We start from the raw sequence: 25,580 nt of genomic DNA, 5'->3' as shown, positions 1-25,580 counted from the left end.
ACTTGACACACTGATATGCACTTGGATCGTGAGTTATCTAGGCTTGCTGATGTGGTTTTGGCTGTGGTTTAAATCACATTACAATTTTCCTTCGATGAAGAGTGAAAAACACATAAGAGTCCTTAGAGCAGTATTGCCTAATTTGCTGAGATATAATTACCTGAATTTTAATAGCACTTTTTAATTTTTGTATTTTTACCAATAACCATTTTAAGTAGTTCTTGATATTTTGAGTCTACCTTTCTTTATTATTTTTTATGCCAAGCTGAATTTTCTGATGGCTTTTAGTATTGTGTGAAATAATAAATGCCGTTTGTGGAGCAAAGATGTAATATGATAATTAGAAGGCTGCTGCATTCTGAACCAATTGAAGCTCTTCAAGGCCAGCTTGAAGGCCTTTCTGGTCATGGTGATATCTGTTCTTCACACAGGAGCTGTGAGTCCAGGAGAACCTCCAAATTGCTTATATGATTCTAGGGAACTCCACCTAGAACTAAAGATGGAAAATGACCAGATCCAGGAGGCCATAAAATCTAAAGCCACTCTCTCTTGCTAGATTCATCTGAAATCTGTTCTTCCCCATTCAGACCCCCCCCCCCCAACATGCTTGCTATGAGTATAGAGCAGCAGTCCTCAACCTTTCCTGCTTGGCAGCCTGGTGGGGAGGGAAGAGGATATGGTTTTGTGTGAGTTGTAGGCACACACGTGAGCGCGTGCAGCTCTTGCAAATAGAGCTTCACTCGTGAGCGTGAGCGCCCTCCACTCTTGCAAATGGAACTTTTGTGTGAGCCCGAGTGCCCATTGTTCACACAAATGGAGCTGCGCGTGTGCTCATCTGTCACTTGAGCGGCCCGATTTGAAACGGGCCCTGGCCCAGTAGGTGGGCCACAGCCTGGGGGTTGGAGACCTCTGGTATAGATAGAAATATTGCTACTATGAGAGAGCAGTAATTTGGAATGGGAACAATATCAAAATAGGTCAGTGTTTCTCAACCTTGACAATTTTAAGACATGTGGACTTCAACTCCCAGAATTTCACAGCCAGCAATAGGTGAAGTCTTAACACAAAATAAGTACGATTTCCATGTTTAAGTGTAAAATCAACATTTTTTTTACGTTTTTCCTGCTTTTGCGCTTTCCTCCTTAAAATGGTGATAAGTTTATTTTAGGATTATGCTATTCTTTTCATAGGCTTCTTATTGCAAAAACAGTAGGAAATAAAAAATTTGGCAGTACCATTTTAAGAGCTAAAAAAAGAAGTTCAGTGGACACATGCAATTCTGGGGTCACAGTTTGCCCATACTTATCTTTGCTGTTCACTTCAGGATTTTGTTCATTTATAACCTTAAACAATGGTCATTATTATAGTATATGAAGATCGGTAGACATAGTGGTCTCTTTAGCAAGACATTTTTTGGCAGAATGGATCATCTAATCTCTAGAGGGCGGTCATGTTTTTTCATTGCAACATACAAATGAAGACCATAAGATCAGATATTGTCTAATATTTTGCATTTCTTTGTCATACAAGTCCAAAGTTCGTCATTCAGATATTATGTTTGTGCTTTTCTCCTTTGTTAAGGAAGTAAAAGATACGTTGCTGGGGCAATGGGCCCCACAAACAAGACCCTTTCTGTTTCCCCATCAGTGGAAAGTCCTGATTATCGGAATGTTAGTAAGTATTTCCATTGATAATCTTAAAACTGCAAATGATTTATTAATTTGGTTTTACCTGCTTCTGTCAGTTTAGTTCTAATTACAGTTCTGCCATATTGATTCAAAACATTCGACAGTTTTAAAGATTTTCTCACTTTGAATTTTATTTCATGTTTGGTTACAGTTAATAAATTTATAATTAGTGACACATTAAAAGAGCCCCAGGTATGTTTAAGTAGTCAAGCAAACATTTAGTAATATATGATAGCCCAGCTGTCACATATCATCTCAAACAATAAGGAATTACAATGCAGGTTTACCTTCACTCATTTCTAGCAGGTATGGAGCATGTGAGAACCATCTTTCCAGCTGAAACTGGAAAGTGCATTTTTCATTGTTGTAACTATTCGTTGCTGTGTTTTAGCTTTTGATGAATTGGTAGATGCCTACACTGAACAAGCCAAAGGTCTTTTAGATGGTGGAGCAGATATCATGCTGGTTGAAACCATATTTGATACAGCCAATGCCAAGGTGAGTTTTTAAGTAGAATTTTGACTGTTCATAATGATAATGCCCATTCCCAATAATATCTGAAAAGGAAGTCATATGCATATGCTAATAATAGGCAGGCTGTGCTGGCAGATAATCCTTTTATTTACTGTAAAATGAGAGGTTGGCTTCCCTTTAAAAGCAACTAAAGCTTGGGGGTACTGTTGTCCTATGGTTTATGATGTCAGCAATTCAGATTTGGAACCCTGTGTCATGAGATTTTTTTTAAAAAATTACTTTTCCCTTAACTAAAAGAAATCTTAGAAATGCAACGAGAAAAAGAGACACAATTATCTTTATCTGTTTTCTGGAATTCTTGCACAAAGTTAAGACTGTAAAATGAAGCAAATAGAGGCAAACCTGAATCTTTAGTTTGCAGAAGAGATATAGTTTATAACGTGGGACATGCCTTGACCTCTCTTCTCTGAGCCTTGAAGATCTCTGTAAAGTTCATACTCCTGACTGAAGCTTAAATTTGGGATTAAAATAAAGTCTGGGATATATTGCAATTTTTTTAATGTATACCAATGTGTTCTCTGCACGGTGCTCAGTTGAGTTGAGGTCTTATTAAGGCATCTGACCCAATTCAGTTTCTGTATGGACTCTCAGGCTCTATTCTGCAATAAATTCTTCAATGGAAGATACAGGTCAGTCTCTTTCTTGTGATTACAAATGTCCAGCAGGCTCCACTGTGGTTTGCATATTTTACTTGACTGTCTGTATGCATATTTTGGAATAGGGTTGAGTTGTACACTTTCATTAGTGGTAATTTGTCCCCTTTCTTTTCCATATCTATGAAATGAGAATTTCATAGAGTAAGGGAAATTAATTTACTGTGGTATTTTCATTGGACAGGCAGCTCTCTTTGCTCTCCAAAAGTTATTTGAAGAAGATTATGAACCGAGACCCTTGTTTGTGAGTACATTCTAATTAAACTTAGAATTATCCAGTTTTTCTGAAAAAGAATACATTCCCTTTTTTCTACAGTAGCTAACACAATCAAGAACACCGTGTTTTGGAAACCTCACATATTGTGTGTTAGCTTGCTTTTTCTAGTATGTGCTTTATAGCTTTCTAATGATAATAAATGAATGACCTGCCACACATAGCAATCTGAAAATGTCCCCTCAATAATATTACCAATGTGCCAAATTATAAGAATCTTGCCTGGCCTGCTAATTATTTTCCCTTGGAAGATGCCAGCCTTAAGTCTGAGTAATTTTCACACTAAGTTATGGCTTCATTAGCTGATAAAAGCTGAATTGTGGGCTCAGCAACTGTAATATATGGCATATTTTGTTTGTGTGCTTTTACATGTTCAAAAATATTTTAATTCCTGCCCAGAGTCTCTGCACGCTAAAAATACAAATAAATAATATTATTGCTCAGTGTGCAGTTCTGTGCTCTTAACTCAGAGGGTAGCTGCTGCTGAGTCTTGGAATACGCCTTTTCTTCTCAGCTGCTTCCTTTATGTTTGCTGTTTTAAATGTGCTCGGTTCCAGCTGAGAACTTCAATAGTAGCCGAAAGCTTCCTAAATCTTATTGATAGTTTCCTGTTCTCCACTGCTCCATATAGATAGCAGGCAGCACCTCTTTCTCCTGCTGGGATCAGCCAGTCTGCCTGGTACAAGAGGGATAGTTGGATGTTTTTTATGAGATAGTTACATTCCAGCTGTCCTTGATTGACCAATGTGCTGTAGGAGAGGATTGTCATAATGCCCAATAGGTTGTCCTATGCAATTTGTGACCTGAAGCTGGGAGATGATAATCCCATCAGGGACCATCCGTCATTGATTAAAGGAGGGACAGTGCCAAGAGCCTGTATCTATTCAACATATATATTCTCCCCAGGCTCTTGGCACTTGATCCCCAAATTATTTTGCTGACAGGATATTTGTTGCATAAAGATAGCAAGGAAAACCAATCATTTTGCTTTTATAAGCTTGTGGTATTTTTAGGGCACAACAGGTAAGCTTAATGGAGAAGAACTTGATATGTACAATAATTCAGAGGATAGTCTGTTGAACTGGTATTGCTGTTACTTTTGGTTCTGCTATATGTTATTGTTTCCATAGATATCTTAACTGGTTTTCATAGGGTTTTTTTTTTTTTTGGTAATGAGAACATATACACTTTATACCAGATTAGAAATATAACCCCAATTAAAAAAGACCTGCAGTGTTCGGAAGAAATGTCAAGTTTCATCAGGCATAATAAAAGATAGATGAGGAGAAGGACTTATTTCATACTGCTATAGAAAATGGACTCCCCCCCCCCCAAAAACCCCTATCCTATTTGAGCAAAATCACTAAAATTCAACTGGGTTTTGAGTATTGAATACAGATAAAAAATTTTATCCTGTGCTTTTTTGGATAGATCGGCCTTCCCCAGTCAGTTCCCTTTGAGGTGAACTGAAATTTCAGCCCAGGAGTGGCTGGGGTTTGTGGATATTGTAGTCCCCCAATGCATAGAAGGAATCTGGATATTATAGTCCCCAAATACATGGAAGGGATTTGAAGAAATTTGCTATAGAAAAAGAAGCTACTCACTTCCAGACCAATTTTGTGTCAAGTCAGATGTTTTTAACAGAAGCATTAAAGTTAATTTTACTCTAGCATCTATTATTGCACTGTTTTTAATGTTGCTACTTTGTCTACCTCCCTACTGACCTTGTGGTTTACAGGTATCAGGGACCATTGTTGATAAAAGTGGCCGTACTCTCTCTGGACAGACTGGGGAAGCATTTGTCATCAGCATATCTCACAGCCAGCCACTTTGGTGAGAAAACACCTTGGATTTGCTTTACAATAAGATTTGCAGCTGCAATAGATTTTGATAAAATGCTTGCACAGTTGTTAATTTCTGCCACTGCTCACATTACCCATCATCTAACATCACTGGCTGTTTTCAAAGAAATCATTAATTTCAAAGGATGCATTTCTCCATTGGAAAATGCAGCCAATTATCTGGAGAAATCAAATCCTACCAGGCCTCTCTCCTAGTATGGTTTCTTGACTGCTGGAAAGGGATTGGCATACACACACCCTCCCCAAATTGTTTTGTAAGTGCTCAGGGTCAATATACCAACTTTCTATGCACTTGTGTAATCGTGATTTGCTTGTTGATTTTCTTCCTTGTCCCCTATAGTTTGTGCATTGGATATGATTCCAAATAGACCTGCAGTTTTCCTCCTTCAGTCTTTGCCTACAGCTTGAAAATAGTTAATAAATACTGCCAAGCAGACGAGTACTTTAGGTTTATCAGCTGAAGAAATTAGAACAGCTGCTGTGTTTGTCCCCAGTTGACAAAATTTGTCACATCTGGTAAAGTTTGGAAATGCTTGATGCTGAAGCTCTACTGCAGTTAATTCATCTCATTACACAGAGGCAATGCAGCAGTTATAGGCTGAAGTCTGTTCTTCCTCTCTGTTTTTGTGTTTTGGGGAAATGACTGATCAAAAAAGAGCAAGCAAGAAGAATAGAAAATCTGTACAGGGAGGTCAACAAATTAGGCTGGTAGGAAGATAGATGGAATGCTGTAACGAGGCAAAGAACCTAAAGTGAAAAAGGAGCTCTGACTGGCGAGTTAAAAAGTGTAAAAACTAATAAATTGGTCATGATTTCACAGAATTAAATGGAATTAATTTATTTATGGATTGATAAGGAAGGCATCTTTGGCTGTACTTTATTCTGGCTGCAAGTCTTGTTGAATAATGGGTCAGTAGGACATAGGCCAGCTTATTTATACTATTTGAATGACTTGCAGACATATAGTCTTGCTATTTCCGATTCTATCATTGCATGTCTTTGTGCAGCATTGCAGAGATAATTGATCTTTTATACAATTAGTTGGTGTTGGCCAGTTTTATAATAACTCCAGTTTGTTTTAAAAATGTTAGCTATTTCGATATGGAACATGTAGAAAAAAAGTAAGAAATGTGGAATTATGCATATATTTAAGGATGGATATATATATATATATATATATATATATATATATATATATATATATATATATATATATATGTAGGTCTTTGGTTGTTCGGGTTTTCTCCCGCGTAAAATTGGAAGTGTCTTGGCAACGTTTCGACGAAGTCCCATTCGTCATCTTCAGGCTGGTGTTTTCAGCTTCGTGCTTTGAGCAGCAATATTGCTGCTCAAAGCACGAAGCTGAAAACACCAGCCTGAAGATGACGAATGAGACTTCGTCGAAACGTTGCCAAGACACTTCCAATTTTACGCAGGAGAAAACCCGAACAACCAAAGACCTACACACACACACACACACACACACACACACACACATATATATATATGTATGTATATATATATATATATATCCATCCTTAAATATATGCATAATTCCACATTTCTTACTTTTTTTACATATGCATATATACAGCTGCATACAAAAACAGAGGTATTTCTGGTCTAATAGCATATTTCAATAAATGCTCAAGTGACCAGCAGAAGATTGTGCATCCTTTGCATGGTACAAAACATCCCATTTTTCTACAGATTTGAATACAGTTGTTTATAGATTCTGAATGAGGAAGAGTGAATACAAATGAAGTTTGGACAGCTTTCTAATTATTTTGTAATAGTTGGGTGGCATCCTTTGCAAGAAGAAACTTCTCAGTTATTTCCTCTAGCCAGTTAGTCTATTCTTGCTTTTGAATGCGTTCCATCATTTTTGCTTGCAAATCTCTTCTAGCTTAGAAGTACTCTTATACCCCCCTGGGTATGATTTCACGTTTGAGATTTCTCAGCACTGTTCAAGTCTGGGGTCAATGAACGCCGATGAAAAGCCATTACTTTTTCTGTTATATATACTTCATGGTTGATTGAAAGTATGTATCAGATTGTTATCTTGCTAAAATCTGATCTCTTTTCATCTTCAGTTTCTTTCCTGCTTGTGGAATAATAATTTCTAGGATATATTGAATCTATTCTACTTGTCTTATGATACTCTTGGGCTGCTACAGATCTCCAGTGCATAATAGAATGTTCCTTGTGCCTAATTATTCTCTTTTGATTGTGACAGCTGTCCTAGGTGGTTTATTGTACAGGCAGTCCTTGCTGAACAATTAATATTGGGACTAGCAATTCCATTGCTAAGCAACATGGTCGTTAAATGAAACATTACATAACCATGATGTACTTATGATCTCACCTCTACCACATTTGCTAAGCCAGTTGCCTATGGTCATTAAGTGAGATATCGCATGACCATGATGTGAGATTTTACTGCCAGCTTTTCCATTGTTGGAAGCAGGCTGTGAAGTGGACAGATAGAAGTCACATGACTACAAGACACTGCAATAATCATAAATACCTGCTGATTGCAAATTGCCTGAATCTTGATCATTTGACCATGGGGTGCTACGATAGTCATAAATGCAACAACTGATTGTAAAGTTACTTGTTCAGCACCATGGTAACTTTGGTTGCAACACAGGTCAGTTGTTAAGTGAAGACTAGCTGTATAAGCAGTACTGTGGATAATTTACTCTGCAGCTCAACCTCTCAGTAGCCATTTGCAGTGAACTATAAGTTGCTTAGCTGAGCTCATACAGCCTTCACTGCTGACTGAATCAAATATTGTTGCTTCTTAGCAGAAGAATCTCTGCCTAAAATTGAATCAAAGATTTCATAAACCTCCCCATGGATTACAGAAAAAAGTGTAAGAAGTCAGCGAGATGGCTTAGTTTATACAGTATTACAAGAGTGTCCATTGATAAGACTGTCAGCTTAAACAGAACAGTTACTATAATATTTTTTTAGAAGATGCAGTATTACAGTGAAATACATCTTACCTTTTGCATTGCAGTAAGTAAAGCACAATTATATAGCAATAGGGCCACAGCCCCCTTTTTTAAGTGAAAAACTCTTAACTGCAATCTGTCTGAATCCTTCTTCAATAAGTATGTTCTCGCAATAGCAGCCTGCTGAGAGATTGTTAAAGCTTAATCTGAACTGGAGGTGCAGGGAATCACCGCCTCATAAGAACTGAAGCAGTAAATTCAATTGTACTTACTTTCACACGAGGGAAAGCTTTACTCTCATCTTTTCTTCAGTCATCCTAAAATCTCTGATCCTGCTTGTGCTTTTACCATTACAGCTGTAGACTCAGGGAGGATTACTGTTTCCCCCCAGTTTTTATAGAGTTGTAAAGAATCATGCTCCTTGCCAAGGGAGATGCCCAATTTCTATAGGTAACTTCTTAGGTGGTCAGGATTAATTTCTGTTAGAACAAACTGTATTTGATAATTTAGGATCGCTTTTCCTCCAACTGAGACTTCAACTCCCAAAATTCTGAGCAGTACCTGTGCTGAGTGGGGAATTATGAGAGTTGACACCCACCTCTGGAGGACCACTAGCTAGAGACAGATGTGTTGGGGACAGCTAGGCAAATCATCAAGCAAGGTTTGTTCTTGTGTGGAGCACAGGAATTGCAGCTGCTCAGTTTTCTTGGTGGAAGTGATCACTGGGCACGTATAACCATGCCCAGAAAACCTCAGGAAGCCATTGAAGCAACTACAGGGAGTCATCATGTGGCTTCTTTGCAGTTGACATATGTGAATCCAGAGCTTGGTGGAGGCTTATTTTCTACAGCAGTGTTTCTCAACCTTGACAATTTTAAGGCATGTGGACTTCAACTCCCAGAATCCCACAATTCTGGGAGTTGAAGTCCACATGCCTTAAAATTGTCAAGGTTGAGAAACACTATCTACAGGCTTGTTTTTTTTTATTAGTTCGATGATATTCTCACCTTTATTCCTGACTAATTACTAAATTAGCTTTATGTATAATGAATCTCTGGCAACTTCAGCAAGCAGCTGCTGCCTAGGAAGCTAATCACTGATGATGATCTTTCTTATTCTAGTTGCTTATTTAAAAGATTTATATGGCTGCCCATCTTAAGCAACTTTTTCTAGTTTTGAAGGTTGAAATTACAAATTACAGTTGAATTGGGAAGTTTATATGAGATTTCACCTCCCCACCTTCCCCATGTGTCTTTGCAATGTTTGTTTTAATCTTTTTATGTTTTAGCTTTTATGTAAATAAATGGTAGAGTTGACACTACTTGAAGATATTTATTTTCAGAATGTTCCCTATTTGAAATTGATCTCTTTGCTAAAAGAGCTTAATCTACTATGCAGAAGTACTAGCATTTGTATTACCTCCCACTGTATTTGATTTTTATATCACTCCGTCTCTGAAAGGAGCTCAAAGTGATATATAGAAATAATTAAACATATTCCCATAAAGCAAAACAATAAAGCAATAAGGCTGCAATAATTTATCAAAATATTTGGATATCCCATCTGGTCCCCAAATATTCCCATTTATGTAAATCTCATCTTGGATTAGAGGTCACTGGTTTTAATCCACCACAATCCTTTTTACATGCCATGCTATGTATTTCTACTTCTACATCTAGATCCCATTCCAGTAGAAAATGGATAATTTACCACACTTGTGCCTGAAGAGCAACCATGAGATACTTAAATGGTAATGAGTAGGTGCCCTTTTGCTGGATGAGTTCAAAGCAATCATCTATTGGGAATGCTTTAAATTGGATTCCTGCATAGGGAAGGAATTGGTCATATTTGCCTAAACGACTACTTCCAAATGTATGGTTTTGTGATTAAAACAAACTTGGTTTTGTTGGATTCTCTTTTGTATTTGCAGCATTGGGCTAAACTGTGCTTTGGGAGCAGTTGAAATGAGACCCTTCATTGAAGCAATAGGAAAGTGTACAACTGCTTACATCATTTGTTATCCCAATGCAGGTATGTATAGATCTGTGTGAATTCAATCCTTTCACAACAGTTGAAACAATAGGTGTTATGGAAGCATGATACATATATCTTGTACAGGTGCCATTATCTGCATTAAAATGAATTACTATGCTGATTAGCTTATCAACCTGTCAGACATGAACCATTTATAAAATTGGGGTGAATGGACCTGCTTTGTTAGGTCCTTGTGTTTTTTTCCAAACAAATATTTCATTGTTTGGTGTCTTACCATGTGACAGATGAGCAGTGACCATTAAAATTAAGTGGCTTTAGTCTGTGGCAAAATGGGCATGCTTCAGTGAAATCAGAGAGTTAGAGGTTTGAAATTTCAAATGTGGTATGCATATACTTCAACTTTTAGATTTGTGGTCATTTGGGATAAAATGAAATTGTGAAATAACTGTTGACAAAATTGAACTGTTTCCTTTAAAAAGATGGTTTGTGCTTTGCCAGCTTGTGCTACGTTTGTTGTTACAGTACATTATTCTGAAGCAAAAACTTCAATAAGTGCCTTCAGATAATTCATATGCTTACAGGATTTTGTTCACAATATTATAGTGCATTGACTGCACTCAAGATATTTTTCTTTCCATTTATAAATATAAAAGATTTATAGAATTGAATATATTTTTCAGGTCTTCCTAATACCTTTGGTGGTTATGATGAAACACCTCAAGTGACTGGCAAGCACATTAAGGCAAGAGTATTTTCTTGTGAGAATTTTTTGTTATAGAAAAAAATGATTTATATGTTAATTGGTAAGGGTTTTTTTTTAAAAAAAAAAACCTTATTGTAAGCTATCTGCTTTCAGAGTTCAATAGTATAATAGTTTAATGGTAAAAGCTTTCACGGTGGGCATTGTTGGGCAACAGGGTTTAATGATTGTGTTCCAGACACCAGATTTCCTGATGTTACACTAACAACTGAGACTGGCATGTTCAGTTGCAAGGTGGTTTTCATAACAGATCACAGACAACTGAGCAGGAATTGATCGATCTATAGCCAATCTAGATTGTTGCAGGTTGGTGAGAGTTGCTCTCTGATTGATTCTTGGTTTGTATCTGATCTTGATCGATAGTTTTGGTGGTAATAGTTCCTGATTGGCCATTTTTTTTTTCAGCTTCTGATTTTCATTTTTGGAGTGCTGATTCCTGATTGATTCCTAGTGCAGGTTGGATTCTGGTTGGTTACTCTGAGCAGCTGATCCTAATTGGATTCACATCTAGGCAGCTTTCTCATTTGCTCATTTTTGGGAATTGATTTTGGGTTGATTCTGCTTTTGCGCAGGCTTGTACTCGTCATTTCCTTGTTTGGAGCTGTGGCAGAGTCTCTCTTGTTTGTTGGTTGTGGACTCTGTGATCTTGTGGCCCAGAGCAGGTAACCAAGCTTGGCAAAAGAGCGAGTTTCCTATGGCTTCAATTAAGGAAGAATCAACTTAGTTATACAGACAGCAGATAAGTCGGTCTTTGCCTCTGAAGATGCCAATTACAGACATTTCTGGGGAAGAAATACCAAAGTGAAGATACTGTAGCTCTGCTGAGAGTGGAGACAGTGACTGTGGTGGAATAAATAGCCGGTAAATTGACCAATTCTTCACAGTTCCTCTTTAGATAAGGAGAGGCTTGAGATTGCCCACAAATGCTCCAAATAGTTACTCCTTGTGAGGAGACCACAAAAGAGTGGTTTCTGGCAGCTTTAGAATACTGGGAGATGAAGAAATGACAGCCCAGACCAAATGCTACATTGAAACTGGCTGATGTCTTAATAATTAAAAGGGATGTACAAATAAGAAACCCAGAAGAGTGATCTGACAACCTTCCAGTACTGAATTTACAAAAGAGACTGTTAAAGCTTTGAAGAATTTTCTGAGAAGGGACAAAGAAAAAATGAAAAGAAATTAAGTTCTAGGACATTAGTTGAAGGGACTAAAGACCTAGATTGTTTAAAATAAAAGAATGTAAAGTTGGTTTAAATAATAATAATAATAATAATAATAATAATAATAATAATAATAATAATCACCATCATCATATGATGGAAGGGACCTGGGAGGTCATCTAGTCCCACCCCTACTCAGGCAGGAAACCCTGTACCAGTCTGTCCAGTCTCTTTTTAAAACCTTCCAATGTTGGAGCATTCACCGCTTTTGGGGGCAGGTTGTTCCACTATTAATTGTTCTGTCAGGAAGTTTCTCCTTAGTCCTAGGTTGCTTCTCTCTTTGGTTAGTTTCCATCCGTTGCCTCTTGTTCTGCCTTCAGGTGCTTTGAAGAATAGCTTGACTCCCTCTTCTTTGTGGCAGCCCCTGAGATATTGGAACACTGCTATCATGTCCCCCCTCCTCCTTCTCTTCGTTAGTCAAGGTTAAAATAGATCTGTTGGTATTTCTGGTAACCCTTAATGGACCTTTGCTGATTTTAAGAGATAAGTGATTGGATATGAGAAGAAGAGATCATTTGTTGTAATTTGAGAGAAGATGTTGTTTATTTGTTGTAATGAAGGGGGATTTCTTTCTATATTTCTATATTCTTTTTTCCTTCCTTTTGCACTTTTTGCACTTTTTTCCTTTCTTTTTCTTAGTCTGGATTGGCTTTCGTCTTTTTAATTGTAATGCATAATAAAATTACTATTAAAAAAAATGAACATGCCAGACACAGTTGCTGGCAAAATGTCAAGAAATCCTCTCCTTACTTTATGGTTACTAAACCCAGCAGTATATTAGTTACCTAACAGCTGGCAAACATGCCTAGGATTATTGTGTGAGACCTTTAATGAGTAATCATACAAATCTTAAGTATGTCTACAAGGATGGGTATCAAAAAATCAAGATGGTGAGTGCAAATAATGTAATTGAAGCCCTGCCCCTTTTATATACCCTGCACTGCTGTAATAGCCACCATCTTGACTTTTTGATACTCTCCTCTCTCCTCCCCAACAGATATCCCTGACAAGTGGGGGTTATTCTTAGGTATGTAAATATAAATCTGCAAATTTGCTTTCCTATTTCAAGATACTCTGGTATTGACCACAATGAAATTGTGTAAGTTGTATCATTAGGTAACATACAGGTCAGAAGGTGATCAGTGCCCAAGGAGTTTCATGTGACCCAGTCAATTTACTTTCAGTGGTATATTTTGGGCTGTTTCTGAGTATCAACTGGAGGCAAACATATAGAGAATTTAAAATGAATAGTTTACATTTATTTATTTATTTATGAGACTTATATACCGTTTTAAGTGCAAGCACTCTCTAAGCGTTGTACACCAGTAAGCAATGTATATATATATTTACATTGCCCCCAACAATCTGGGTCCTCATTTTACCTACCCCGGAAGGATGGAAGCCTGAGTCAACCTTGAGCCGGTGAGATTTGAACCGCTGACCTGCTGAACACAGTCAGCTAAAGTGGCCTGCAGTACTGCACCCTAACTGCTGCGCCACCTCGGCTCATTCTACATGATACAAGATACATGCAAGTATCTTCATCCAGGATGGAATTTAAGCCTTCAGTGGGTCCTTGAAAGAAATGGTACTGTACTTGTTGGCTTCCTTACTGTACTTATTGGTAATTAGCAAGGATGTATGTAAGTAAAAATTCTAGCAAAGCTTTTGCATGCTGTGACTCTGCTCCTCAGACATTTGTGTCTGAAAGGTGCTTTTTCTCTTCTCCAGGATCTTGCCTTAGACGGTTTGGTCAACATAGTTGGTGGCTGCTGTGGGACCACTCCAGCACATATCCGGTAATTTCATGTATATAGGTTCCCTAATATCAGTAGTCACATTTTAACTTGTGGAACAATGACAAGCACACAGTTTTGTAGTTGTTACATTGCAGAGATTTTTGCATTTCCCTAGTGAACTGTTTATGGGAGTGGTGGCTTAATTTTTTTCTTTTTCTTTCTGGAAATGGCTTGAAGAAGGCCCTGCTGGTCGCTGTGGCTAAAACTCATATTAAATTCTTCATGACAACATCCATTGTGTACATCTGCAAGTCGTATTCATGAGACATCTAACAGAAGAATCTGCTGGTTGGGGGGTGGTGGAACTGATATATTTCTTTGGCTAGGGTATTTGTTATTGACCTCAAGACTGGGACACCAATGTCATTTAGAAGTTATCATCAGCAATTTCTATAAGCCATTGTTTAGAAGAGTTGTAGACAAAAATGTATGGAGGTAACTGTCCTTGGTGTTTGTACAACTAATGTTTACTTGTTATAGGAATGATGCATTGAAGTTTCTTCATGCCTCTGGAGGACTTTTGGGGAATTTAGCAAGTGAGCATATTTGGAAATTTTGGAAGATGTTTTAGGGCTTTTCTTAGCTGGGATCCATGGCTGTTCACAAAATGGCTACTATGGTGGGCATAGCAAGACTCAGAACACCCAGTTATTAGAGAGCAATTTGATGAGATTGCTGTCTGCCATTATCTTTGTCTGTTTTGTAGATAGTAAACCTTCAAACAGGAACTGAACTGAAGCTATTGGGGTGCATAGTATATTCCATATTTAAAAAGTATTGTTTTGAAAAGGCTATATTATATTTAAAAATTAGAAATATTTCTCTTTTGATCTCAAAATATTCCCCAAAAGACTGAAATAGCCTGTTCCAAATGTGAAACAACTCTTTTGAATTCAAAGTTGGGCATTATGATCTCAATTTATTTTGAAAGTGTTTTGCATGCCACTAATAGTCATCCTCCATTTCTAATGATGTCTCAAGAATTTTATGGAACAGAAGCATTCTTGTAAATGAAAATAATTATGTAGACCAATGGTTCCCATGATTTTGAAAACATAAAAAATATTTAGATCTGATAAGTTTTGTGACTGCTAAGAAAAATATTGATGGGTATTTTCATTCCTATGAGTATGATCTCTGGTCAAATGTAAGAAATACTCTATAATAGCCAAGGAAAAAAGAAACTTTAGGCTGTGATGATAAATCTCAATAGCAACAATCTTCAAAAAAAGTTTAATTCATTAAGTTAAGCTAGATATTTTTTACGGGTTTCAAAGAAGCTGTATGTCAATTGTGGAATCTGCTGATTCATCAATGCATAAAAGCACTGCTGATTAAGTTAATTAAATTAAATATTTGTTTAACTATAGCTACTTTAGTGAAATCTTTTCTGTAAACCTAGTATAAAATTAATTGGAAATATGGTCTTTTTCATTTGTAATAGCAAGAACATAGTCATCTTCTTGCAATAAAATGTGATGGAGCTGAATTTTAAAAGGCTTGTGACAGAATAGAAATATCACATTAAATATAGATAACCATCTGGGATAGAGAAGAAAAATAGATGGTTTGCAACTAAGAATAATTATGCTTTTAGATATTCTGAGTTTCTGAATGTGTAAAGTTCCCAATGAATAGGTAATCTGGTATAAAAAAATTGATATCTATTTATTTCAATGACTCTTTTGGTGCCTCCATCTTGACAGAAACTGAACTAATGGCATTTCTGGAAAAGAGTATTAGCATGTTCAAGGCAATTTCAGTATGAACAAAAGCGTAAGACTTCCAACTTCCTTTTTAAAAGAGCAGATAAGTGAGGACTGAACTTGTTTAGAAGGTTTAAAATGAGTATCACTTTGGACGGGAAAGCAGAAAAATACATTTATTTATTTATTTCAGAGATTTTTAAGGCTGGCCCTCCATAATCTGTGGTCCTGGGTAGCATATGAAAACAAAAATGGAAAGAAAATAAGCACAATACAAAAACAAATCACAAAATCAGAAAGCTGACTTTGGACCAGTCATTTAAAATTTGTAGATGGTCCAGAATATGGTGGCACTAGTAGCAACATGCTCTCTGCAACTCTCTCCTATCCAAGCTGGAGTAGCCCCATCTCCATTACTCTTTTGTGGAACCATAAATACCTGGCTTTTCTTCCATGAACTGACCCAGAATGGCAAATGAGCCTATTTTGTCATGTGTATTTTCATAAATTGTGTGCTGCTTATTTATTAGATTTTCTTTATCCCACCTTTACTACTTTATAAGTAACTAAGGTAGTGAACATACATAATACTCCTTCCTTCTCCTATTTTCCCCACAACAACTCTGTGAGGTGAATTGGAGAGAATGGTCTTCCAGATAGTCCATGTACAGCAAATTATAGAAATCCAACTGAGATTTAACTTAAGATATGAATGATTATGAGAAGGGCCACCCAGTCCAGAAATAGATGTAATTGACACAAGCACAAAGTTGTGCAAAGACCCTTCTGATGATAGCTATAGGCCCGTGATGGCGCAGTGTTAGAACGCGGTATTGCAGGCTAACTGCCCACAGCCTGGAGTTCGATCCTCACAGGGCTCGAGGTTGATTCAGCCTTCCATCCTTCTGAGGTTGGTAATATGAGGGCCCAGATTGTTGGGGGGGGGAACGAATGCCGACATTGTAACTGCTCAGAGTGCTGTAAAGCACTATGGAGCAGTATATAAGTCTAAGTGCTGTTGCTATAGCTGTCACTAGCTTAATGTGTTGGAACTTCCAAGAAGGACTTCCAAGTTACAATACCAGCTGCCATTACCATAACCCTCAGGCTATGTATATGAAATATACATGCATACATACAGATATACATATATCTACACACACACACACACACACAATCTAATATATGTGTGCCAGACCCACAGTTATCTGGCCAGCCTATAGTAGTTATGAACTCACATGTTGCTTCCCATTTCACACCTAAGAAAGGCAGATTGAAGACTTGCAAGAACATAATCCTAGGAAATTCCACTGCCAGCCCACCCACAACATTCAGTAGCTTAGATAGGGAAACATAGTGGTAAAGTAATAACTGATCCATCTGACCCCTGAGGCCCAAACTCATGAACGGGATCTCACATCTGGTTATTTGCAGAGCAATATCCCTGAAAGCTATAATAATTTCTGGGATGATTAGGCCATTCACTCACCCCTGCTCTGGGATTGCAGCCGATGCCACATTCAAAATCCAGGTTGGACTCATTTCTCATGACCCTAACAGCTTATTGTTTGCTGCAGAAACAGAAGACTGACTGGAATTGAATCCTTCTGCGTTCCTTTTGTTTAGGAAAAGGGAGGCGAATATTTTGCAACAGTTCGCTGAAAATTCTGTATGTGTTTCTTAATGAACTAACAAAATTTTAAATTAAAAAAGTACTCCAAATATAATTAGTTACTAAGAGATCACATTTGTTTCTTTTATACTTGAATACTGTAAAAATAAGTTGCAAGTATTTTGGAGTCCAAGATAACACAGTAGAAGAAACGTGCTCATTGCTTCAGCTCTTTTGTGCCCCCTTGCAGAATGAATCCCCTTCCAAAAGCGTGGAATCTGGTACAGGATTGATATTAAAATTAATTGTATTAAATCAATGCATTTTCAGGTACAAGTGATTTGTTTTTCCAGGAGTAACTTCTTAGATTGTTCAGGAGGAATCTCCTTTTCCTCATCTTTTCAAGGGTTTTAGGTGGATTCAGATGAGAGAGAGGAATGAGGACATTTTCCCTTCCATGAATTTTTTAAAGTTAATTTGCTTCAGGAATCTACTTCAAAAAGTAGTAAAGACTAAAAAGAGATTAGAGACCAGAAGATGTTTTGAACAGGGCATGTTGCTTTGAGCCATTCACAAGTTACTTCTGTCTCGTGATCATCTGAACTCTCCCAAGCAGTGCTGTATTTATAAATACAAAAACGAGTAAATAATTTGCTTTGCTTTTTAATTTATCTTTGTTTAGCCTCCTGTGTCCTTTCTGTACAGTACTAATATGTTAACTGCTGTACATATGATTGTAATTTATTTATCACTGTTCATATGATTAACACTTAGAAAGGAGAACTGGAAAAGAATATTAAAGACACATAAATAAATGCCCATTTGCTTCTAGTGTCTTGTGGAAGAATTTCATTCCTTCTTTAAAAGCCCTGGGCTCTTATCTTGCTGTTTTGTAATGCAGGAAGATAGCTGAAGAAGTAAAGGCATGCAAACCTCGGATCCCCCCTGCCTCTGTCTCTGAAGGCTACATGCTGCTGTCAGGTGAGATAATAACAGATCCAAAATTCCTTAACTAGGATCTCTTAATTATATCTTAGAATTCTTTGTGGTTGCTTTATTTTTTCCTCAAGACACCTACAAGACATTGGAAACCCTCATATGATACTCGTGTTAGGTTAAACTACTAGGTGAAGAGGATTTTTATTTTACAGCCTTTCAATCTACTTCCAAAAGCTCTTAGGAGGAATCTTCATTTTGCTGTACTTATTGGACACGAGGATGGCAGAGCTTAGATGGCTGACCTAGTTTATAATAGCATTATAAAATGGCTGCTGGTGGTAAAGGGGACACACCAGCTCCCTGTGAGTAGGCCACAGCATCAGACAGTGAGTGCCTGCAGACTTAGCGCTTGCTAAGCATAAAGACTCCTGTGAAGAAATGGGGGCTGGAGAAAAGGCTTCAGGACACAAAGAAAAGTTTATAGAGAAATCACCTGCTGGAATACTCTATCAGGCCTGTATGAACAAACACCTTAGCCTTCTGGGCTGCTTGGCCAGGATTCAGCTCATTGCCCAGGCAGAAAAAAGAATTGGTTCCTTGTGCAGCAAAGCCTTACTCATCCCAAAGATGCTTTTTCACAAAGCAACTGGGCTTTTGTTTTTCTTTGAAGACTTTTCACTTCTCATCCAAGAAGCTTCTTCAGCTCTGACTGGATGGTGGGGAATGGAAGCATTTATATTCCTTGCAGACAGCTGGTCGTTTGCATTCTTTTAGAGAGTTATTTTATAGTGCCTGGAGGCTTATCTATGTGATTAGGGTCACCTGAGTAGTACAAATGGGTGTGGAGCCCTCTTGGAACTGTTGAAAGGATTGTGTTATAGACTGGAGGTGTTTGATGTCGTATCACTCCCTCTTTGTTGAGAGAGGGCTGTTCAGTTTTAACATAGATGGCCTCTTTGACCCCTCTTTCAAACCAGTGCTCTTCTATCCAAAATATGGACTTTGCTGTCTTCTAAAGAGTGGCCTTTGTCTTTTAAATGCAGATGAACTGCTGAATCTGGTCCTGATGGGTTTGTTCTCCTATGTTGTGCCATGTGTTTATGAAGTGGTTATTTTGTTTTCCCAAAGTACAGATCTGCACATGGCTCACTGCATTGTACTGCATATACCACGTTGCTCAGTTTGCTTCTGGGTGTTTTATCCATAGACAAAGCCGTACTCAAAGGGAAGGAAGGGGCCAGAGACTACAGGTAGTCCTCGACATACAACCATTTGTTTAGTGACCGTTCAAAGTTACATTGGTACTGAAAAAAGTGACTTATGACTGCTTCCACACTGTTGCAGCATCCCCATGGTCACGGGATCAAAATTCAGATGCTTGGCAACTGGCATGAATTTATGACAGTTTCAGTGTACTGGGGTTATGTGATCACCTTTTGCTACCTTCTGATAAGCAAAATCAATTTGGAAGCCAGATTCCCCTATTCATATTATTAACTTAATGACTGCAATGATTCCCTTAACTACTGTGGCAAGAAAGGTCCTAAAATGGGACAAATTGCACTTAAAAACTTTCTTGCTTAGCAACAGAAATTTCAGGCTCAGTTGTGGTTGTAAGTCGACCACCTGTACTGAAGTGAGGAGTTGCCAATATGCTGACAGCGGAGGCTGGAAGGGATGCACATGTGTGTACAAGAGAACAAGCCTCAAACTACTTCAGCTCACTCATTTACTTCCTTATTTAGGAATTTTTACTTTGGGAGCTATTTTTATTTTTTTTGTTTGGACCGTAAAATTTGTTTTATTGTCCCTGAATGCTTAAGAGACAGGGAAGAATAAAGAATAAACTTCACCAGGTTTTCTATCAGCAGGTCTACTGTTTGGTTTCTGTTGTTACTCACAGAACCTCCTCATCTCTGTCCACACTGCCACTTTGCTAAATTGTTAAGGCTGTTGCCCACTTCTGGTGGCAATTCCTTCAATGGAACCATATCATTGCCTTTTACATGACTGAATGCCTGGAAATAAGATTCCCATAAACAGTGTGGCCTTTGCTTTCTAGATAGAACTGATGCTATCACAAAGTGTATAATTGTTATGACTGAGGTGAGACATCACAGTATCTTTTTTTGCCATTTGAACATGTGCCTTATATTGAACCAGACATTGAACTCTTGATTCTAGTGTTGCTTACACACACTGAAAGAAGTGTGTTCTCTCACAACTCAAAAAAAACAAAAACCCACCCTCTTTCTGCACCCTGGGATTTGGAAGCCTTCATTTATTCGGGATCCTTGTTAGACAGAAGTACTAAGAGCTGCGCTTAAGATCTACAGACAAAGTGTTCCACCATTGATTAAATGCTTAGTTGATCATTTTACCAGTCTCTAATTTTGCATGTGCTCACAATGATGGCTGTTAACACATTAACTTTCTTTGGTTTCCTTTTCAAGCGTTTGGTAGGACTTATCAGAATTTTTCTATTTTAGTGTCAATGGAAAATGCCACATTGGCTTAAATTCCACTTGATGCTAATTTTAAACTATTTCTCAATTTTCCTGTGTTCTTGGGTGGGAAAAAAGCATAATTAAATGTATGGTAGTGGACAAAGATTAGATTTATCTATTCCCTTGCTAACTTTAAGACAGAAATAATGTCCCCTTTCCCCTCTTGATGTGATATTTATTTGCAGATGCTTGTTTCTCCCATTTGAGATTCCTGCATTGAGCATTTTTCTATAGTTTTCAAAGATCAACTGTGAAGAAGATGCTGCAATGCATTTTTCTAATGGCAGAGAAGTGTCTGCCATATATTTTCTGCCCTGGGCCTGATTTATGCTGCTGTTCTTGTGCCTTAATCAGCTCTACTTCAACATACACGATTAGGATTAATTTATATCTTGGACTGCCCAATAAAAAAGTGGATAGGTTTAGGGTAAAAATAATTATTTCTTATAGTATTTCTCTAAAGCAGGGGTGTCAAATTGCTAGCCCACGGGCCAGACGCGTCACATGGAAGCCACGCCCACCCCATTGCCGGCAATGGCAAAACCGGCCCGATATGTTGCACGACATCACGTGACGTCGCAAGTTTGACATGCCTGCTCTAAAGAGTCAGTTTGATGTCATGATTAAGGCATCAGACTAGAAATCAGGAGACTCTGAGTTCTAGTCCTGCTTAAGGCATAGCTGAATGACCTTGAGCCAGTCACACGTTCTCAGCTATAGGAAGGAGGCAATGGCAAACCACTTCTGAAAAACCTTGCTGAGGAAACTGCAGGAACCAGGCCAAGCAGTTCCTAAGAATCAACATTGACTCAAACAACAACCCATTTGTGTAATGATGAACCTGAATGGCTAGGATCTCATTCTTTTTTTGCCATTTCCTTGTTCATTCATCCATTTGTTATAACTCTGCTATAGACACAATGTGCTGCAAAAATATTCTATCTAAATCAGGTATGTTTTTAATGCAGCTGCTGTTTATTTGAATTCTATTTTACTTCTTTGCTGTATTGCCATATTATATTGTTTCAAGGAGAGTTAAAGGTCAGACCACATGGATCAGTAAGAAAGTTCTGTTAAACACACATATTTAAATAAGGACATCTTTTCATAAAACTAAAGGTTCCTATGGAATGAGAAAATTGTATATTCCAGTTTTTCAGAGAAGTATTCCTTTTCCCTTTGCATGTATGTATGTTTATATAAAATTTATTTTCCAGGTCTGGAGCCCTTCAGGATTGGAAAATACACCAACTTTGTTAACATTGGTGAACGTTGCAATGTTGCAGGATCAAGGAGATTTGCCAAACTTATAATGGCAGGCAAATATGAAGTAGGTCCAACTTTTTTTAAGCTTCAGGACTGGCATTAAAGTTTTGTATAGGTCTACTGTTTAAGAATTTGGATGCATAGTTTCTACTAAATACATTATATAAATATAGCTTTTTTGTTTTGTTTTAGTACAGTGTGAAGCACAATCTTGAGCTCTTCTTTTGTAGAAGTGAGAGGTTCAAGCAGTTCTGAGTAATGTGATGATGGCAGCCGCTAAAATATTTTACAGAATAAATGTAAATAAACTCAAACACATTTTATAGACTACAAAAGTAGAAACAGTGTTATGGGAAGACAGACATAATAAAAGCAGCTTGGTTAAAAAAAATGCCAAAAAAAAAATGCCATCAAAGTAAATACAAAAAGAAAAGGGGGAACTGAATAGAATTAGATGCATTTCATTTAGAACTGATGTCTTTTTTCCTTTAAAATAGGAAGCCTTGAGTGTAGCCAAAGCCCAAGTTGAGATGGGAGCTCAGATCCTGGATATCAACATGGATGATGGAATGTTAGATGGTCCAAGTGCTATGGCCAGATTCTGCAACTTTATTGCTTCGGAGCCTGACATTGCCAAGGTTATATATTTAACTGGATAGTCTTTTAATAAGTCAGCTTTCCTGTGTTTGGTGTTCTCTACATATCTTGGGACTACACAGTATCTCAATATCTCAGCAGGTTGCCTGACTGGAAAAATGGTAACAGGATGTGTTAAAACCAGAAGAAATGCATTAGAAAGATTATTATAGTTTTTGTGGTATTTGGAGAACCTACTTCTGACCTGGACTGGACTGCTATAGTGTTGGAAGCTTACATAAGTGTCACGTTTTGGGATACTAATTTATTGTCTCCTTGCCTATCTTAGATAGTTCTCGTATGGTTAAAGCCTTTGCGGTGTCCTTCTCAAATAGTGTTAAGTTTTCATTTCAGAGGAAAGTGTTGGCCTTGAGTCTTTTACTCTCATAAGAATATCTCTGGCTTTTGAAGTCAATTCTTGATTCCTGAATTTCCAAATCCATAAATAATGCTAAATATCACAGATATCAGATGAGCGCTGTGTATATAATATTGTCCATCTTCAGAGCAGACATTATTTGGCACCAGTCTGCATGCATCTGAATAGCAGGCACTAGTATTCTAGTATTCTTAATCCCTGTCCTAGCAGCAGACAAAGGTTTTTTTAAAAGCATTATTGAGGTTTTTAAGAGATGAAATTTGGTCTCTGCAAGTTTTAAAAGTACCAAATTCAGCTTTCAGATTGCCCCAGATGCCAAAAATTGGCTGCCTTATTTTTCAGGCAGCCTTGTGTCCTAGTGTTCTTCTCACTGTCACTTCTGAGAGCACAGATTGTGGGGAGAGGGCAGAAGGGAAACTCACCTAAAAGGGTTTTTCTTCTGATCTTCATTCTGAAGTGAGGTCACTAAGCCTTTGGAACTTGGCAGGAAACCCCTCTGCTTAAGAGTGTTTTGTTCAGCTGTAATTTTTGTGCATCAGTCTGAACCTCAGTCCTGGACAAATATTGCTGTTAGGTCAAAGAATCTTTTCCAAATGATGTCACGATCTGAAGAAAGTTTTCTGGAAGAATCTTTTGAAAGAACGAAATTAGTCTAGCCCAGTGTTTCCCAAACTTGACAATTTTAAGGCATGAGGACTTCAACTCCCAGAATTCCAGCAACGCTGGCTGTGGAATTCTGGGAGTTGAAGTTCACATGCCTTAAAATTGTCAAGTTTGGGAAACACTGGTCTAGCCTATGTGGTAAATATAATAACATAGACAATTTGCTTTCTTAAATTGCAAGACCTTTTCTCTCTGCCTTGGATGTGCATCCACACAATTCAGACTTAGCTATTTATTGGTTTCGAAGATCATTATTATTTTTTAATGTTGGTCCTTTTTTTATCCTCAGGTGCCCCTTTGCATTGATTCCTCAAACTTCTCTGTAATAGAAGCTGGATTGAAGTGTTCGCAAGGCAAATGCATAGTGAACAGCATCAGTCTGAAGGAAGGTGAAGAGGATTTCCTAAGAAAAGCAAGAACAATTAGGAGATATGGAGCAGCAGTGGTGGTTATGGCCTTTGATGAAATGGGGCAGGTTGGTGACACTTTCCTGACCCACTAGAAATTGCCCAAAAGGGCATAGGAACTTTTGTCCTAGTTGTGTTCCTGTAAAAGGAATAGGAGGTAACTTAAACAAAGTAAAGTTACTCCTTGCTTAATGATGGTTCAAAGCTATGTCAGCCTTAGAAAGAGTACTTTGCAACCCATACTCAAATTTATGACCGTCAGCCCCTCCCACCACGGTCATATGATTGCATTTTGTGCATTTGGCAACTGGCTCACATTTACAACTGGTTGCAATGTCCTGCAGTCATGTGATTGTGATTTGCAACAGTTTTGCTAGTTTGTGGCAAGAAACTCAACTGGGGAAGTCAGATTCTCTTAATGACCAGATGATTCACTTAACCATTCGTTTTATTTAATGACTACTGTAAAATTGGTTATAAACTTGGATCTGGTCACATAGTGACTTGACTTATGACCATAAAGATTTATGACTGAAATTCTGGTCCCAATTGTGGTCATAATTTGAGGACTACCTGTAGGTCAAAATATGAGTTTGGGCAGTTAAATTGCAATGCTGAAATATTCACTGAACTAGTTAGTGTCTGAACCTATCACAAATAAAATAAAACATGAACTTACAAAGCATCATCACAAAACTGATAACAAAACAAAACAAAACATAGCATCACCATAGAATATAGAACATAGAATAATAGAGTTGGAAGGGACCTTGGAGGTCTTCTAGTCCAACCCACTGCTCGAGCAGGAGAACCTATAACATTTCAGATAAATGGTTATCCAGTCTCTTTTTTTGAAAGCTTTCAGTGATGGAGCACCCACAACTTCTGAGGGCAACCTATTCCATTCTCACCATTAGGAAATTTCTCCTTAGTTCTAGGTTGCTTCTCTCCTTGGCTAGTTCCCATCCTTTGTTTCTTGTCACAAAGCATTATTTATTTGTTAATCTTATATCCTTATCTTGATTTAAGTGGCTCAGATTTGCGAATATGGCATTCCTAGCCATTTCCCTATGAAGTCATGATCTGTTCACTTATATGCATTTCTTCAGCAAACAGCTTTCCATTGAGCAAACAAGCGGAGTTTAAATCATATTAATAATATGCAACAGTAACTGTAGCAATAGGTGTGTAGAGAAGTTTCCAATAACATCTTCAATTAATTGTTAATAGCAAAGTTAATTTCTCTATGGCTAACATTGGACAGAAACATGATACCACAGAAAAAAACTAACTATTGTTCTTTCCACATGTTTGATTTTTCTTTTCAGGCCACAGAAACAAAAGAGAAAATTTCAATCTGCACCAGAGCCTATGACCTCCTTGTGAACAAAATTGGCTTTAATCCATGTGATATAATTTTTGATCCCAACATTTTGACTATAGGTACTGGAATGGAGGAACATAATTTGTATGCAGTTAACTATATCGATGCAACTAAAACAATAAAAGTGAGTCTAGGAAGTTAGGGAGTGGGATTTGGGTTCTTTTTTTTAAACTGATTTACTGATTTTATTTTAAACATTTGTCTACCGGCCTTTATAAGTAGTTGAGTAAGGCAAATGCTTAAATAGAACTGTACAACTTTTTATCTTGTAAAATTTCATCAGCTTTACTTCCAGTAGCAGAATTATTATAAATTATATAGTTGCTTAAAAAAACT

The 25,580-nt window shown here is 37.6% G+C and overlaps 1 protein-coding gene across 2 annotated transcripts in view; it reads left to right on the top strand.

The window, feature by feature from the left end:
* The window catches only part of MTR (5-methyltetrahydrofolate-homocysteine methyltransferase), a 73,962-nt gene that overhangs the window by 9,927 nt on the left and 38,455 nt on the right, over nt 1-25,580 (top strand). For both annotated transcript variants that reach the window (XM_039366807.1, XM_039366806.1), the window contains exons 5-16: nt 1,582-1,674; nt 2,080-2,186; nt 3,060-3,119; nt 4,888-4,982; nt 9,899-9,999; nt 10,644-10,705; nt 13,678-13,745; nt 17,965-18,044; nt 21,727-21,839; nt 22,273-22,413; nt 23,743-23,928; nt 25,189-25,368. In XM_039366807.1, the coding sequence (XP_039222741.1) occupies nt 1,582-1,674; nt 2,080-2,186; nt 3,060-3,119; nt 4,888-4,982; nt 9,899-9,999; nt 10,644-10,705; nt 13,678-13,745; nt 17,965-18,044; nt 21,727-21,839; nt 22,273-22,413; nt 23,743-23,928; nt 25,189-25,368 (1,286 nt within the window). The remainder of the gene's footprint in view (nt 1-1,581; nt 1,675-2,079; nt 2,187-3,059; nt 3,120-4,887; nt 4,983-9,898; nt 10,000-10,643; nt 10,706-13,677; nt 13,746-17,964; nt 18,045-21,726; nt 21,840-22,272; nt 22,414-23,742; nt 23,929-25,188; nt 25,369-25,580) is intronic.

The sequence above is a fragment of the Crotalus tigris genome, unplaced genomic scaffold (genome assembly GCF_016545835.1).
Source record: "Crotalus tigris isolate CLP2741 ecotype Arizona unplaced genomic scaffold, ASM1654583v1 scf7180000020377.207858, whole genome shotgun sequence".
NCBI classification, from domain to species: domain Eukaryota; kingdom Metazoa; phylum Chordata; class Lepidosauria; order Squamata; family Viperidae; genus Crotalus; species Crotalus tigris.
Note: the sequence above shows the minus strand (reverse complement) of the source record. Positions and strands in the feature narration are given on the sequence as shown.